This window comes from Lissotriton helveticus, chromosome 1_1 (genome assembly GCF_964261635.1).
Source record: "Lissotriton helveticus chromosome 1_1, aLisHel1.1, whole genome shotgun sequence".
NCBI classification, from domain to species: Eukaryota; Metazoa; Chordata; class Amphibia; order Caudata; family Salamandridae; genus Lissotriton; species Lissotriton helveticus.
The window spans coordinates 1,994,073,192-1,994,089,737 of record NC_136057.1 but is presented as its reverse complement, the minus strand read 5'-3'; the positions used below and the strand labels follow the sequence as shown (position 1 = coordinate 1,994,089,737).

The following is a 16,546-nucleotide window of genomic DNA, read 5'->3' as shown; positions in this document are numbered from 1 at the left end:
TTTGTGGTTGAGGCGGAAGGCATTGTAAAACCACTTTTGCCTCTGGAGATGTTACCCCTATAAGAACCTCTGCAGTAACCCCAAGGTGAGGTAGGCTGTGACGGAGTCATCAGTGAGGATGGTTCCCTCAACGTGGGCAAAATAAATGACTAAGGGACTCATGTAGAGTTAGGAGAAAGCTGGAACACCTGCCAAAACCAGCAGCTGTCTGGCTTGCCCAATTTAGAGAGTAAAACTCTAAATAACTGCCTAAGTAACCAAACAACAAGGGGAGGTTGACAAACGAGAATGCATGGTCTAAAACTAACAAGTCAAATAAAGTTAACAGCAAACAATTTTTTCCAAATGTGCTTACCTCTGATATAACACCAGTACGTGAAATAAGACGATTGCTGACATAATCAATCATCCAATCCCCAGATCTCAGATTATCACAGAATGGATGTCCCAAATCATTCTTGGGTCGTATGTCCACCATGACGGATAATAATCCTAAAACCAAAAATAAAAAAACAGCATCATCACAGATGAAGAACCCAATAAACAGAATCAGGACATTACAGTTGAAAAGAATAGAACAGAAAAAAATAAGAGCATAACCATCAATGGAGGTGAGAATGTCTTAGTGTAATGTCTTTTGATAGGCAGAAAAGTCAAGTGTTGGTCCAAGAGGGCTAGGTAAAAGCAGATGTGTGTGGATGAGTGCACAGGATCAACCCAGCTTGTCTGAAGGCTGAAAGATATCTAGCCTGCATCCAACCTGAAGACTGGCTTGGAAGTGCAGGGAGGTGGTCCCTTAAAATGAAACTAGTTTGAAACTCTTTGTGCCCGGATGAAGCTCAGTCTTTTTAAGATCCTTCAGGGCTGGCACTGGTCCCTCGCAGGGCTTCAGGATGCAGGGTTCCTCCATGACTCTGCCTGTTGGCAGTGCGATTACGCGCCCTGTAATATTGTTCATATCCTCCTGGACCGTCCTGCCATCCACCCCTTCTGGATGGGAGTGGGGTCTACGCTCCAGGAATCTACCTATGTGCCCTCACTGCTTCTGAGCCCCCTCATTCTCCTACATGACCTGGCGGACCACCCCCAGCTGACCCACCAGGCACGCGGCCTACTCGTCACCGCCCTCACGGCAGCCAAGATTCGTATCCTGGGACATTGGCCTTCTCCGCAATTGCGGACACATGAGGACTGGCTCATGACGATGTGCAGGACCGCTTCCTATGAAAAGGTCATTTACAACTTGATGGACAAGGAGACCTCTTTCTACTCACATGGTCCAGCTTTCTACAGGACGACCCCCTCCCCCCCCTTTCGTCACCCAACCTCTTGATTCCGCCTCATCGCCACCCATCAGTCTGTCGTTGTATCCATCCCCCCCAATGTATTGGGGGGATGGATTGGATGGATGGATTGGATTATTATTATTGTGCTTGGGCTTGGCCTGCCAGGCCCACCAGCTTGCCCCCTCCCCCCGCTCCGTAGTTCCGTCCCCCTCTTCCGGCTTTCTTTCCTTCTTCTCCTTTTCTTTCTTCCCTCCCTCTGTAGCTTATTCCCTCCACTCCTACCTTTCTCACATATAATAGTATTTTTTGGTTTTTTTGTGCAGGTACCGCAATGAACATTCATATATCCACTCAGGTCAGGTCCATGCTGGACTTGCATGCCACTCTAGGTAATGTTGTTTTCCGCAACTTTATTCATGGCAATACAAATAATTGCTAAAAATAACTCTTCAGCTCTAACTGATGTGGAAGGAAAGGTCCAGGTAGGGCCCGAAGGAAGGCGGGGTGGCGTCAGATTTCGACATGAACGCGAGGAAACCAAGGGAAACCCTGCTGCCAAGGCCTGTATCCTGCCCCCGGCGCTAGTGCTGGTTTGTGCGGCCATTAAAACGGACTATAGAGGCAGGCGGCACTCAAACAAACATCTGGCCTGCGCCACCTGTATAACTTGAACATGATATCACCTACATCTGTCTAAAATGGTACCTTGCGGGGTGGTGTATGGAGCAGTGCGAGTGGACGTGTGAGCAGGTGGGGCGTCGTTTAATAGCGCTGTCATAAATTATTTGAGAGGGTGGTAGGCCGTTGCAGGCAGGTAAACGCTGTTTAGCATATTCACCAAGTACCATCAAGCCATTAACAGACAGTTTCCATCTTTGTGCTTCGAGTTTTTCGTCAATATTAGCACTACCTAACTTCATTTTGTTTAACAGTATGGCTCGCCTGACATCTAGTGGTAATAAAGTATTACGGCAAACACACAACTTGCAAAACGTTTATGGGCGTGCGATGAATGTCAATTCTTGTTCTTCTCAGTGCCTCGCGTATTGAAATGTGGACTAACACAGAAGAATTCCCCCCTGCTTACGGCAGAAGCTCTTTATTTAATCTTTAGATCAGTGTCAATTTCAAAGGCTGCACCACCCGTAAATGCAGCTCTAGGAGCTATAAAGTGACCTGTCTTAAAGTACGTTCAACAATCACGTACACATTTCACTTTTTTAGGGCTCTGCATGATGCAAGATCTACATTTTGAGTACTTTGTGGTTGACGATCAGCCTATTATCTAACAATATTCAGGATGTAAGAAGTCCAGAGAGCACAGTTCCAATACATCATCTCAACCAACATGTTGCCAAAATAAAGAAAAAAATATTCAAAGAAACCAAATGCAGCCCAGATTTGTCTGCTTAAGTAGTTTCCTTTTCATGACCTTGCTCGTTGTAAAGCAAATGTTGTCTTCGTAGAGCGTTGTTTTGCACAATCTTCCGGTCCGCTAATGACAGAAATGTGAACTACTGGTGAGTGGTGGAACTCGCACAGCCCAAAAGATAATCCAAAAGGTTATAAAGTTCAGGTTCTGTTGTGTGCTCAGAGAAAGTCGCTGCCTGGCCTGACAGCGGAAATTCCACGAGAACTAATACAATGCCCACCCCTGACTAGGGGGAAGCGTCTCCGAGCACTACGTGGGGTGACCTGGTAGGTCTTATTCCATAAATGAGGTTAATCCAGGCATCGTGGTATTCTTTGAAACTTCATTATTTATTAAACGCATTCAAAGTTCATGGTTTAATGGGTCAACATAGGGAAGTTATTTGAAGAGTGGTAACATAGTTATAACCAATCCCGATGCATTTCGGGCTCCGCCCTTCCTCAGGGGATGGCTCTACAAATAAAAAATGAAAGAATCGTGGTATTGGTACATATTCAAAATTACAATGTTAATTGACAAGTGCATGGAAATAAGAATGGTGCACGAAGAGAATAGGTGCACGACGGAGTAGTGAGTTACAGGAATGTAGTCAGAACTACTCAGATTACCACGCAGTCCTACCTTTCTTGTCCTCTCTTTAATAAAGTATATCGGAGAATTCATCATACCACCAGCACTTAGGCGCTACATTTTGAGGTGCTATCCTACCTATGAAATGGAGTACATCTATAAATGAGTGTCTTTCGCTCTTAGAGCTAGCGTGACAGTGTTTAATGCGAGTCGGCGGTTGCACGTGGGGACCCTCATTTTGGGGAGCCAGCACTTATTCTTCCAACACACACTTTCACCCCGAGCAAGAGTGGGATAACACAAAGGGGAAAAGAAAGAGGAAGCGAAAGGTGGAAAAACAGAGCCAAAAAAGGAACACACAAACTTGTTAGAGTGAGATAACGGGGTGGGGATGCCTGGCAGTGGATAAAGGAGGCATGAGGTTGATTGAAGACTACACAACCTTGGTATCCGCACCCTGATATTAATAGTACTGGTCACCAGCTTTTGAGCACAACGTTTGGCCCCGGCACTTAGTGGTTTACAAATTAAGCACTGCATGCCAGCGGGTGTGGAGCAGGGATAGCATCTTTGGCATCAGGCATATCGAATGACCACTGTTATATATGTGGGGTTATAGGAAATGTACATTAGTTACTGTCCTGGTGTCAACACATTTGCACTAAAACTTTGAGACAAATCAGGCAAAGTGACATATTTGCCTGCTCAACATGTGAACAGATCTGTTTCACTTGTAATGCCTTTCCAATCCTCTCCTATGTAAGTAGATATATCACTGACGGGTCATGACACAGTACAGCATTTATAAAAAATAAATAAAGAGGGACTCAAGAAAACAAATACACTTTTAACATGAATCACCTTTACCAACGTTAAAAAATCCAGAATGGAAACAGTTTCTAGTGCCAGTGATTAGATAGACAGAGGAACGAAAGGCACGCAGGCCAATGTGCACAAAGGAAAGTCTGAGTTAAGTAGCAATCTCTCCACTCATGCTCGCGTTCATAACAGCGCTATGCACCGTCTCACCTTGAAGACCTGCGTATTTGAGGGGAGTCCAGTTCGGTATGTTGTAACTGCCTCCGCCGTCTTCTTGTTCCTCAGTGTCACACCGGTACAGGATCTGATTCAAGTCGGCTAAGGTTAGCTTAGAAGCAATACTGGGTGGAAAGGAAAGAAACCCAAGACTAATGAATACAGTAAGTCAACTGACTACGTTCCTTGTGATGGAGGTGACTAGGAGACACTGATGTGACGTCAAAATGGAGCACACAGCCTAAATAATGATGAGGTCACGTGCTGGCTGCTAGACACACCCTGGACTCCAAGACAGGTAATCCACACAAATAAAAGAGAAAGTACCAATCTTTAGTTAACTCATTTTAAAATACAACATCATCGGAAATTACAGCTAAAATTAGATTTGGCTTTGCGTCTCAATTATGGAGAATGCCAGTTTCCTATTTTTTGCCCGAAGGGGTTAGTGTAGTGCAAGATCTTCAGCCTGTGTCAATTAAGGGCGAAAGGTGAAAATCAAGCACTAAATTGGTTCCCGGTTTTCACTTGCGCTCGTTATGGAATTAGTGCAAATTGTGGTTTAATGAATTTTGCACAGGCACACTGCTGTAGACTCTACATAGAAGACATTGACTTGGTAAGAGACAGTGCAGCTGTGGCAAAACTGTGCACAAAAGTGGCCACAAAAACTGCAGTTACCCCTAAAAATCACAAAAGTAGCCACCGAGCGCAACATTTTACCTGACCACTTGCACAACTGGTATTTTAAAAGCGAGTGTTTGCACCCAATATTAATCCAGTACTTTGAATGAGGCTGCTAATTTTTGAACTTCTAGATGACTTATTCAGCACAAGTAACCCATTCTATTTCCCATCTTTGGTGTGCATTTACATTTGGAATTGTACTACCAATGTAGCTAGTTTGGTGGAGGTAAAGTCAAAAACGAAATCTCCCCACAAAAAGATTACCTCTTCAAATAGGGGTGTAAAGAACAAGTTACTTACCTTCGGTAACGATATATCTGTAAGAAACAGTAATTAGTATTAGATTCCTTACCTTAGAATATCCCCAGGCGTCAGTCTGGATCCGGAAACTTTTGCGTAGCAGTACCCCTGCGCGTCGGTAGGCGTCGTCTGCAGGCGTCCCCTGCGGCTCCGCGTCCGTCGTCGGCGTCGTGCGCCGTGATGACGTCGCTGGAGTATATAGACGCCGCCTCCGCGCGCTGACGTCAGTTCTTTGCACACAGCTTTTCCGCGCCAGAACACGCAGAGCCATGTAAGAACCAACACTGGTGCCATGCGAAACTAGGGCCCTGAAGGGGATGACCTTAACCCTATGTATCAGTACGCAGAACGGGGAGGATGGGCGGGGCGGTAAGGAATCTAATACTAACTACTGTTTCTTACAGATATATCGTTACCGAAGGTAAGTAACTTGTTCATCTGAAAGAAACAGGTTAGTATTAGATTCCTTACCTTAGAATAGATACCCCAGCAATACCAACCCCGGAGGTGGGTCTGCGAACCAATACAGCCTACACCAGAAAGTCCTGGAGGACAGAACGGCCAAAGAAGCCATCCCTCCGGACTTGACTGTCCAGGCAGTAGTGCCTTGCAAACGTGTGCAGCGAGGCCCACGTAGCTGCCTGACAAATGTCCTGCAAGGGGACTCCCCGGCCCAGGGCAGTGGTAGCCGCCGTGGCCCGAGTGGAATGGGCTCGCAGCCCAACAGGAGGCTCCTTCCGAGCTAAAGAGTAACACGCTTTGATGCACAGGACGACCCACCGAGAGATGGTTCGTTTATGCACCGCCCTTCCCTTCTTCGCACCCACGTAGCCAACAAACAGTTGGTCACCCACCCGGAACTGGCGTGTGCGATCCATATAAAATGAAAGCGCACGTTTTGGGTCCAGACGATGGAGCCGCTCTTCATCCTTTGAAGGATGCGGAGGCGGGAAGAAGGAGGGTAAGGTGATGGACTGCCCGATGTGAAAAGCAGAAACCACTTTGGGCAGGAAGAAGGTCTAGTTCTAAGAACCACCTTGTCTGGATGAATGGACAAGAAAGGAGGTTGAACAGAAAGAGCCTGGAGCTCACGCACTCTCCTGGCAGAGGTGATGGCAACCAGGAAGGCCGTCTTCAAAGTCAGGAGACGGAGAGGACAGGAATGAAGCGGCTCAAAGGGAGCGCACATCAAGAAAGTCAGAACCAGGTTCAAGTCCCACTGAGGCATCACGAACGGAACAGGTGGATACATGTGCGTGATGCCCTTCAAGAATCTAGTTACAATAGGGGACTTGAACAAAGATGGCTGATCAGGTAGCCTTAAGAAGGCGGAAAGGGCAGAAAGGTAGCCCTTGATAGTGCCCAGAGCAGAGCCCTGCTGGGCAAGAGAGAGAAGAAAGAGGAGAACCTCGGAGAGAGGGGCAGAAAGGGGATCCACAGCCTTTGCTGTGCACCATGCCACAAATCTGTTCCACCGGCAGGCGTATACCGACTTTGTGGAGGGACGCCTGGCTGCCAGAATCACATCACAGACTTCAGGAGGCAAGTCAAATGGCCTCAACTGTCGCCGCTCAATCTCCACGCATGGAGTTGGAGACTGGACAGGTTCGGGTGGAGGACCGTCCCCTGCTGCTGCGACAGAAGGTCCTCCCGAAGGGGCAGGCGGATCGAGGGACCGACTGACATGCTGAGTAGCACGGGATACCAGTACCTTCGAGCCCAGTCCGGAGCCACAAGGATAACTTGGGCCCGGTCGCGCCTGATCTTCTTCAGCACTCTGGGCAGAAGTGGTATAGGCGGAAAGGCGTACAACAGACCGCAACTCCACTCGCGCCGAAAGGCGTCGCCGTGCGAGTGCCGTCTTGGAAACTCCAACGCGCAGAACTGATGACATTGCGCGTTCTCTTCTGTGGCGAATAGATCTAACCAAGGCTCTCCCCATTGCAGAAAGAGGCCTTTCGCCACGTCCGAGTTCAGACGCCATTCGTGATCCACCGAGCACCGACGGCTGAGTTTGTCCGCCCTGGCGTTCAGAGAACCTGCCAGGTGTTGAACCGTCAGAGTCACGCCCTGACGTTCCAGCCATTGCCAGAGACGCAGGGCCTCCTGGCAAAGGGTCCACGACCCCACTCCGCCCTGCTTGTTGCAGTACCACATGGCGGTGGTGTTGTCCGTGAACACCTGCACTACACTCCCGTTGACAAAGGGGAGGAATGCCTTCAGTGCTAGGCGAATCGCCCGCAGCTCCAACATGGTGATATGGAGCCGGGACTCCGCCGGAGACCAGATGTCTCTGATCTCCGCCTCTCCCAAGTGGCCTCCCCAGCCCTGGAGGGACGCGTCCGTCACAACTACCTGCTCCGGTTGGGGAAGGGAGAGGGATCTGCCTCTGACCCAATCGCGGTCCGTAAGCCACCACTGCAACTGTCTCGCAGTGCCCTCCGAGATCAGGACATGGTCGGATAGGTTGCCGTGATGCTGGGCCCACTGAAACTTCAGGTCCCACTGCAGAGCCCGCATCCGCCACCTGGCGTGATGCACCAGAAGGATGCAGGAGGCCATCAGCCCCAGAAGCCGCAGCGCCAACCTGACCGAGACCCGGGATAACGGCTGAAAGATGGGAATCAGAGCCTGAATATCCCGGACCCGCCGTTCCGGAGGATAAACCCGAAACTGCGCCGAGTCGAGAACCGCTCCGATGAAAAGGAGCTTTTGAGAGGGACACAGGTGTGATTTCGGCACATTGATGGAAAACCCCAGCTCGTGCAGGAGGTCTGCCGTCATCTGAAGGTGGTGGACGACTGTCTGGGGCGAGCCCGCCTTCAACAACCAGTCGTCGAGGTAGGGGAAGACTGAAACCCCCAACCGGCGCAGATGAGCTGCGACCACCGCCATCACTTTCGTGAACACCCGTGGGGCGCTGGTAAGGCCGAATGGGAGCACGATAAACTGAAAGTGCTCGTGGCCTACCGTGAACCGCAGGTAACGCCGGTGGGCCGGCAGGACGGGGATGTGAAAATACGCATCCTGCAAGTCCAACGCCACCATCCAGTCTTGCGGGTCTAGAGCAGCCAAGACCTGAGCCAAAGTCAACATCTTGAACTCCTCCTTCCGGAGGAAGCCGTTGACGTTCCGTAGATCCAAGATAGGACGTAGGCCCCCTTTGTCCTTCTTGGGTACCAGAAAGTAGTGGGAATAGCAACCACACCCTACTTCTGGCCCAGGAACGCGCTCGATGGCCCCCTTGGCCAAGAGGGCCGTAACTTCCTCCTGCAGAAGTGTCAAGTGGTCCCCCGACACACGGTGGTTCTGCGGTGGCATGGCAGGAGGAGTGGTCTCGAAGGGGAGGGAGTAGCCCCTTCGGACAAGCTGCAGCACCCACCTGTCCGATGTGATAGTGCGCCAGCGGGAGTGGTGATGGCGAACCCTGCCACCCACTGGCGTCACATGGGCCTGAAAGCACGGACTAGGAGGATTTGGAGGCTGTCGCTGCGGGGGGAGGTGTGGTCTGACCTCGCCGTTGTCCCCGACCGCCTCCACGGCGGAATCCACGGCCGCCACCGCGTTGAGAAGTGTTCTGCGGTGCGTGGCTGGCAGCACGTGTGGGACCGCCCCTTCCTTGGCCACGAAAGGAGCGAAACAAACCCGTTTGCTGGCGCTGGGTCGAAAGACCCAAGGACTTGGCCGTGACCCTGGAGTCCTTGAAGCGCTCCAGCGCGTGGTCCGCCTTGTCGCCAAACAGGCGACTGCCATCGAACGGCATGTCCATCAAAGTATTTTGGACATCTGCCGAAAAATTGGCGGATCTCAGCCAGGCGTGGCGACGAATCGCCACCGTCGTGGACATCGCTCTGCCCAGCGAGTCGGTCGTATCAAGACCACACCTGATGGAATATCTTGCTGCATCTCGGCCTTCAATCATAGCCTGGCCGAGCTTTCCCCGTACCTCCTGCGGGCATTCAGGCAGCAACTCCGCGACCGTATCCCACAGAGAGTGGGTGTAGCGGCCCAAGAGGCATGCGGTGTTGCAAGACCGCAGTCCCAAACTCAGGGACGAGAAGACCTTCTTTCCATACTGGTCGTACCTCTTAGATTCCCGGTCGGGCGGGGCCGACGGGAATGCGGTCTGGGAAGTTGAGGCCTGGATCACCAGACTCTCAGGGGTGGGATGGGTGGACAGGAACTTGGGGTCGTCCGGACACGGACGGTGGCGTCTGGCCACGTTCCTATCAACAGGCGAACCTGAAGCGGGCCTGGACCACGTGCCCAAAAGAACGTCTGTCAAGGCTTCGTTGAACGGCAGCAGAGGCTCCTGCGGGCATGCTTGCGGTTTGAAGACCTCGGTGAGGATGTTAGGCCTCACGACTGCGACGGGGAGCTCAAGGTGTAAGGCCTTGGCAGCCCTCATCAACACCACTGAATAAGCAGCCCCAGCCTCCGAGGCCACTGTAGGAGGCGAGACAAAACCAGGGTTAGGAGAGTCGTCCAGACCACTGGCGTCACCCAAATCACCTGTCCAGTCCACGTCATACTGACACTCGCGTGACAGAGGGTCCTCAGACCCCTCCCAACCCTCTCCGTATTCTACATCCTCCCCATATTCGGAGTCAACAATGTAGACCGGCTCCTCGGGGCCCATGGGCCCCATCGGCGTCGGACTCGGCGTCGGACGACGCCGGTCCGACTCCGCGTCCGGAGTCGGAGAGGGAATGGGGGTGGCGCCGCCCGGAGACGGCGCCGGAGCCCCGACGCCGGCCGGAGCCGGCGCTGGAGGCGGCACCATGGGTTGCCCCGATGGAATCGGCGCCGGAGAGGCCGGTGGACCAGCCGGCATCGACCCCGAAGGGCCCAGCGGCGCCGGAGTCGCCGGCGGCATCGGGGCCGGAGCACCAGACGGCGTCGGGGCAGGAGCACCCGAACCGCTCGGGCCCCCGGACGGACCACCGTGCCCGCAGGCGCCGTAGGCCCCGTCGGAGGAGACAGTGCCCTCATGGCCATGAGGAACTCCTCTATCTCCTCGCGCGACGCGCCTTGCCCAGGGACCGTCGGGTATGGAGCAGGCAGCGTCGGCGACCCACGCGGAGCCGCGGGGGTGGGGCCACCCGAACCCCCGGCCGCGTCGGGGGGAGTCGGGGGTACGATGACGAAGCCCCGACTTCTTGTGTTTCTTACCTGAGGAACCAGAGGAATGGCGACGACTTCCGGAGCGCTCGTGGCGGCTCCGCGACCGCTCCCTCGACCGCTCCCTCGACCTCCGGCCGGACCGGGACCGCTCTCGACGCGGGGACGACACCCGGAGCTCGAGTAGCTTGCGGGACCGCTCCCGCCTAGCCTTACTCGTCAAGGCCAGGCAGTCGACGCAGGAGTCCACGTCGTGGTCCGGGCCCAGGCACCGGAGGCAGAGTCGGTGGTGGTCCGTGACCGACATCGTGCGGTCACACCCGTCACAATTCTTAAAACCGGGCATCCTACCGGCACCTTAAGAGTAGATAGTAAATCAAAAACTTTGGTCAAAAGACCGGAGTACTGCTCTTCGGATCTGCGCTAACTGGCGCGGAAAAAAGAAGAACTGACGTCAGCGCGCGGAGGCGGCGTCTATATACTCCAGCGACGTCATCACGGCGCACGACGCCGACGACGGACGCGGAGCCGCAGGGGACGCCTGCAGACGACGCCTACCGACGCGCAGGGGTACTGCTACGCAAAAGTTTCCGGATCCAGACTGACGCCTGGGGATATTCTAAGGTAAGGAATCTAATACTAACCTGTTTCTTTCAGATACTAAATGTTATAGTGCGAGATTGCTGTAATCGTAATTGTTGTGAGTGCGATACATACTAGGATTGCTACAGCAACATTTTCCCCCATGAGTTTTCCCTCCAGAATTGGGCCTTCCAAGCTCCTTTAAACTTGTTTGTCAACATCCATTCAGTTGCAAAGTTGCAAGGAAACAGTTCTAAAGTTAATTCGCGAGAAAAAGGCAAGCGGTCGGAGGTCAAACCCCCAAGGGGAAAGAGGAGGCTTTTCCAAATGTTTGCACAAAAGCCCAAGACCTCGCCCTATTGTTCTAAGAAACATAACAATATAGGAACCGACAAGAGTGGAAGCCATAGGTAAAACAACACATCATCGGCATACAGGGATACCAAGTGGGTAACATCTCCTATCCTAAGTCCCCACTCCGCCAGTGCCGACCGGATGTGAAGCGGCAGAGACTTCATAGCAAATGTAATGCTCCATGCATTGGACATCAGTCTACCTGTTCTTACCCTGGCCGTGGGTTGCTCATACATTAATTTGACCTATTTACTGAATCCTGGGCTGGACCCCATGCACCTCATCACCTCCAAGTAGTCCCAGTTGAGCATGTCAAGGGTTTTTTATAGGTCTATCGCCACAGTGAGCCATCTCTTTGTGTCTGTCCAGCAACGAGTGCAGTACACGAGTCAAACATCATATATTCATGGCTGTATTATGTTGGTCGTGGGACAAAACCACACTGGTCTTCCTGCACTAGTACTCCCACCACCCACTTCAACCTGGTCACCAGAGTCTTACACACTATTTTTATGCTGGAGTTAATCACTGCAATTGGACAGTATGAGGAGATGTTCAGTTCCCCATCAACCCCAGTTCAAGAAGCAGTCAAATTATCCCCTCCCTCATTCAGGGTGGCAGGATCCCCACTGTGAGTGCTTACTGGAAGGTCTCCTATATGTGTGCTAGCACCTGGCCGGTTAACGTTTGATATGTTTCAGCCGGGAATGCATCTACCCCCAGCGTTCTAATTTTTGTTAATCCTCAGAGGGCCCCATGGAGCTCCTCAAGGTAAAACTCCCCCTAAAGCTCCTCTCTCAAGGATGTCCCCTGAACAAGAAGGGGAAGTGCATCCAGGTTGTGGAATAAGGCTAGGCGCTATCGGTGGCCTCTTGGTATATATTTGCTGCATGTGTCGGGCAAGAGCCTTATTGACGGCAGATTCCGAAACAGCTAATGTCCGTGTTGCGAAGCGCCAGTATCGGGGCCCTATGTTGTTCCCTATTTAGTATCCAGACCGTAAGCACACTCTTATTCTTACATGCCTTTTGTGAATTGGTTCCAAAACTTTCAACTAGTGCATATTATTTTCTACTTGTACTAACCGTCCATAAATATTACTAATTTTTAGTTTAGAGGACAATTCAAAAAGGCATGTAAGAGTACCTGAAATATCACTATAGGAGTACTGCTTCTTACACTCTAAAGTGCTATGTAAACAGACCTCAATGTTCTTTTATGTTTTTACAATGACGGGTTGCAGAGGGAACAAAAGGGTGTCTATTGTGCAGAATATAGTAGGGACATCTGGATATTTGCCCTAATCATATTGCTAAATGTTCACATCTTTTGCACAAAAACAAAAAAAACCAGGAAAAAATACTGAGCAGAATCATTTTCAAATTAGGAACTGTAACAGTACTCAACAATGCAACTCTAGAAAGAGTGACTAAATGCTATGAAATATATCTTAAGCATTAAGTGTTCTTGAATGTTGGCTGGGTGTAAAGAATTAAAAGACAAAGAAAAAAAATCCACTTGTTTTGTTTGTGCAGTACTGCTATATGATAGTAATGTAAATTGATGCATGTGCATAGGATTGTGATTTAGTCCGACTTTTTACCCTTGGGTTGAGTATTGGAGGGTTCAGGGTGATTCCCCTCCCCCTAGAGCACCGCAAGTGAGCAAAGTTGTATGCTTAATAGCAAGACGTGAATTTGTGAGCGACAGAGGGTGCCTAGTTTTAATTCACCCAAGCACAAGATTAAACTCTATCACAATCATGACGGATATCCCATTGGTCTTAGTACAAATGCATTACAACATAAAATGCATTTAAATTAAGAGGGGATATCTGTCACGTTTGTGACGGAGTACCTGTTGACCAAACTCTAAATCAGGCCCTTCATTTCTTCATAAGTGCTCCAAGCGTCCATTCTTCCTATCGAAATTCCCATTCCTGAATCACGAATTAAGAATGAGGAGTATCTTCCAAGCACAGAGAGCATTTATCTATGTGGAAATTCCACCACAGTTGAATTTCTGTATTCACAAAATACATTTTTCTGCAAGGAAAACTGAAAAAGAAATCATGAAATCGATCAGTTTCGGGTGCGGCAGAGGGGGTGGTGGGGTTAGTGATCAATTTAAGAGTTTAGCCTAATAATCACTTGCCTCAGGATGTTAAGCCACATAGTCCAATAATCAGCAGCACAGAGGAACAGGGTGTATAACCCATGCTGTAAAATACAATGTCAATACACATGCCTATAGTATATTCGAATAACCTCTAGGTCAATGAGTTGAGTGTTTTTTACAAAATGTCAAGCCCAAGAATTGAACACAAAGATTAGGATTGTTTACAAAATCTCCTGTGATAAGCAGAAAGGGGACATTAGTGAATCAAAACTGTAGAGCTTTAGTTCTGTGACATGCATGAAGATGTCACTGGGTGACATTGTCACGCATTCTACTGCACATGGCAGAATGCCTCGCAATCATTCAAATACGTTTTTTTACTTTGAAATTATACTTACGAGGCAAATGTTTTTTTCAAAATCGGTGGTGCTTTTTCATCAGAAAGACTTCCGGATGTAAAGTGAGGGGTGAACTGGATCAGGTGACTGCGGAGGGCACCAACAGCTTCATGTGCTTTCGGGTCCAGACTGACTCTATACATGACAAAACATTGATTTTATTTTCTATCATGCATTTGCTGAATTTGCTGTATAAACACCGAAATTCCAATTATGCTTGTGCCTAAAAAGCAGGTAACAGATCTATCTATGAAGGGCTTGACATGTTTACATGTACAATAAGCATTGGCAAAGTCAATAGGTCTGGTATTGCCTGCCATCATTTTGATTTTGTCAATGCTTATTTTGTTTTGTCATGGGTTTTGCAAACCATTGCCCACATGCATCAACGTTTTTTGCATTCGCAAACGGTGCGATTCGGAAAAATCGGCCGTTTGCGGATGCAAAAACCGTTTTTGGGATGCATCAAACTTTTGTGCACAATTCGCATTTTTTAGCATTTCTAAAAAATGCGAATGCATTTAAGGAATCGCATTTGTGCGATTCCTTAAATGCAATGCATCATTTTTTTAAAATTTGTGAATTTGTAAATTGGAAGTGCAAATTAACACGAGGTTGACCCTCGTGTTAATTTGCGAAAATTGTTAAAAAAGCAAAAAAAAGCATTTTTAAAACTTGCATGTTACAGACACACATGTCCATAGGACATGTGTGTGTGAAACATCCACTTAAAAATACATTTCAGGGGTGCAGGGGGGGGTCCTTTGGACCCCCCCCTGCACCCATGGAATGCATGAAGATTATGCGAATTCTAATTTGCGAATTCGCAATTCCCATTGATTCCTATGGGCCTTTTGGCCCATAGGAATCAATGGGAAATGCGAATTAGCAAATTAGAATTAACATAAAATTAGCGATTCGGTAAAAAATGCGAATTTTACCGAATCGCTAATATTATTAGAAAATATTCATGCATCCCGTTTTGCGAATTCTAAATTGCGATTCGCTATTTTTCGCAATTTAGAATTCGCAAACGGCCGGGATGATGCATGTGGGTGCATAAGTGTTGGGGAACTGTTGGCCCCTCATCAATCTTAAAAATAAATTAGCATCACACCTTTTTGGGGTCTCAAAAAGCCTACAATGCATAGCAGTTCCTAGCGCTGAAGGGAAAGATTTTGAGTGTGGATGAGCGCCTTGTGAAAGGGCAGATTATGTTCACTCACAGTGAAGTTGTCCAATGGCTAAAGTGGGTTGACCACTTCACCTATGTCGGAAGCAGTAGTGTGTGGAAGAAAATGTGAATGATAGAATAATAAACCAATGGATGTAGAGGGCTGGTTAAAAGCTCCAAAAAGTAAGCATGTTAGTGATATAAATTCATTAAAATCAAAAGATCTTGGATAACACCAGACCTAACAAGGAAGTGCAGCAGGCTATGTTCAAGTTTTCAATCAATATCGCTGCTATTGTTTCAATTAAAGATAAATGTTTTGAGATGGCTCACTGAAGAACTGAAAGGAAAATCCTACTTCACAAGTGCACAATATACTTACCTCGAAACGTTAATTATCATAAGGAAATGATTCAAACTAATATGCCACGTTGAACTTCTTTCCTCACTGGGATGACAAGCTGGGAACTGCTTCTCTCCATGTCAATAAGAATCCTGTCAGACTTACCAAACACACAAATGGAGGCCTGCTGCCATTCTTGATCCAAAAAAGTATCTTTACATTACTTATGCGGCTGGTTTTTAATATATTTACTCCTGTCTACTTTTGTACTACACCTGCTAAGAGTTAAGAACTGAACCTTTGGTACACTTCAGTTCATCGGTAATATCCAGAGAATAGAGTTTTTTCTCAGATTTACCAATCACGAGAGGGATTGGAAGCCTGACCCTTCCTCTCGAATGAAGATGAAAGAATCTGCGCTTGGCATGGGCTGAAATTCTAAGAACTATGTTTTGTCGGGCACACACTGGAGCAACAGGGAGCACCCCGCAAAGTCTGCTACGTTTAGTCTTGCAAATTACTTTCAGAATGAACAATAAAAGAAAAAAGAGTAAAAAGCGGACATCATTTTTAGAGATTCATTACAAAGCTGTGCCATTTTGAGTTTTGACCAAAGTCCGTTTATGATCTGTATTTAATGAATTTAGAATTTTCATGAATGGCAAAATAGAATTCAAATGTACAAAAATGCCCGATCTGGCATCAAGGGCTTCAGTTCACTTGAGGAGGTGCGATATATCACTCACAGGCAGTTGTCTTCCACCATCTTCACTCATTCCTCTGGAAAGTGACCCATGAGAGGTTAAAGATTAAGGTGTGTAAAAACACTGCTTAAAGACTCTGATGCAACTTCTTTGACCGTGCACTTTTTTACTCTTCTCTTCTGTTACAGTATGCACACGTTTTCTAGCTGTCCAGTGTCTCATTGTCTTCTAAATCAGTTGTTGGTTAAAAGTACTTAAACAGAGAAATAATGCCCAGCCTACTATAGGATCACGTCCAGCCTGTAGAGAAGGATGGATTGGTTAGCCACTTGTTAGTTCGTTTAGAATAATGCAGAGGTATTGTTAATGTAAGTTAGAATCAACTTTCTTGGGGAACTGAATAAAACCATTTAGCGATCATTAAGCTTTCTAAGAGCTCCTG

General features: G+C 48.5%; 1 protein-coding gene across 3 annotated transcripts in view; it reads right to left on the bottom strand.

Moving 5' to 3' along the window:
- The window catches only part of AGL (amylo-alpha-1,6-glucosidase and 4-alpha-glucanotransferase), a 421,834-nt gene that overhangs the window by 210,760 nt on the left and 194,528 nt on the right, over positions 1-16,546 (bottom strand). For all 3 annotated transcript variants that reach the window (XM_078644341.1, XM_078644358.1, XM_078644350.1), the window contains exons 20-22: positions 13,884-14,018; positions 4,318-4,448; positions 356-492 (exon numbers count right to left, since the gene is read on the bottom strand). In XM_078644341.1, coding sequence (XP_078500467.1) covers positions 356-492; positions 4,318-4,448; positions 13,884-14,018 — 403 coding nt within the window. The remainder of the gene's footprint in view (positions 1-355; positions 493-4,317; positions 4,449-13,883; positions 14,019-16,546) is intronic.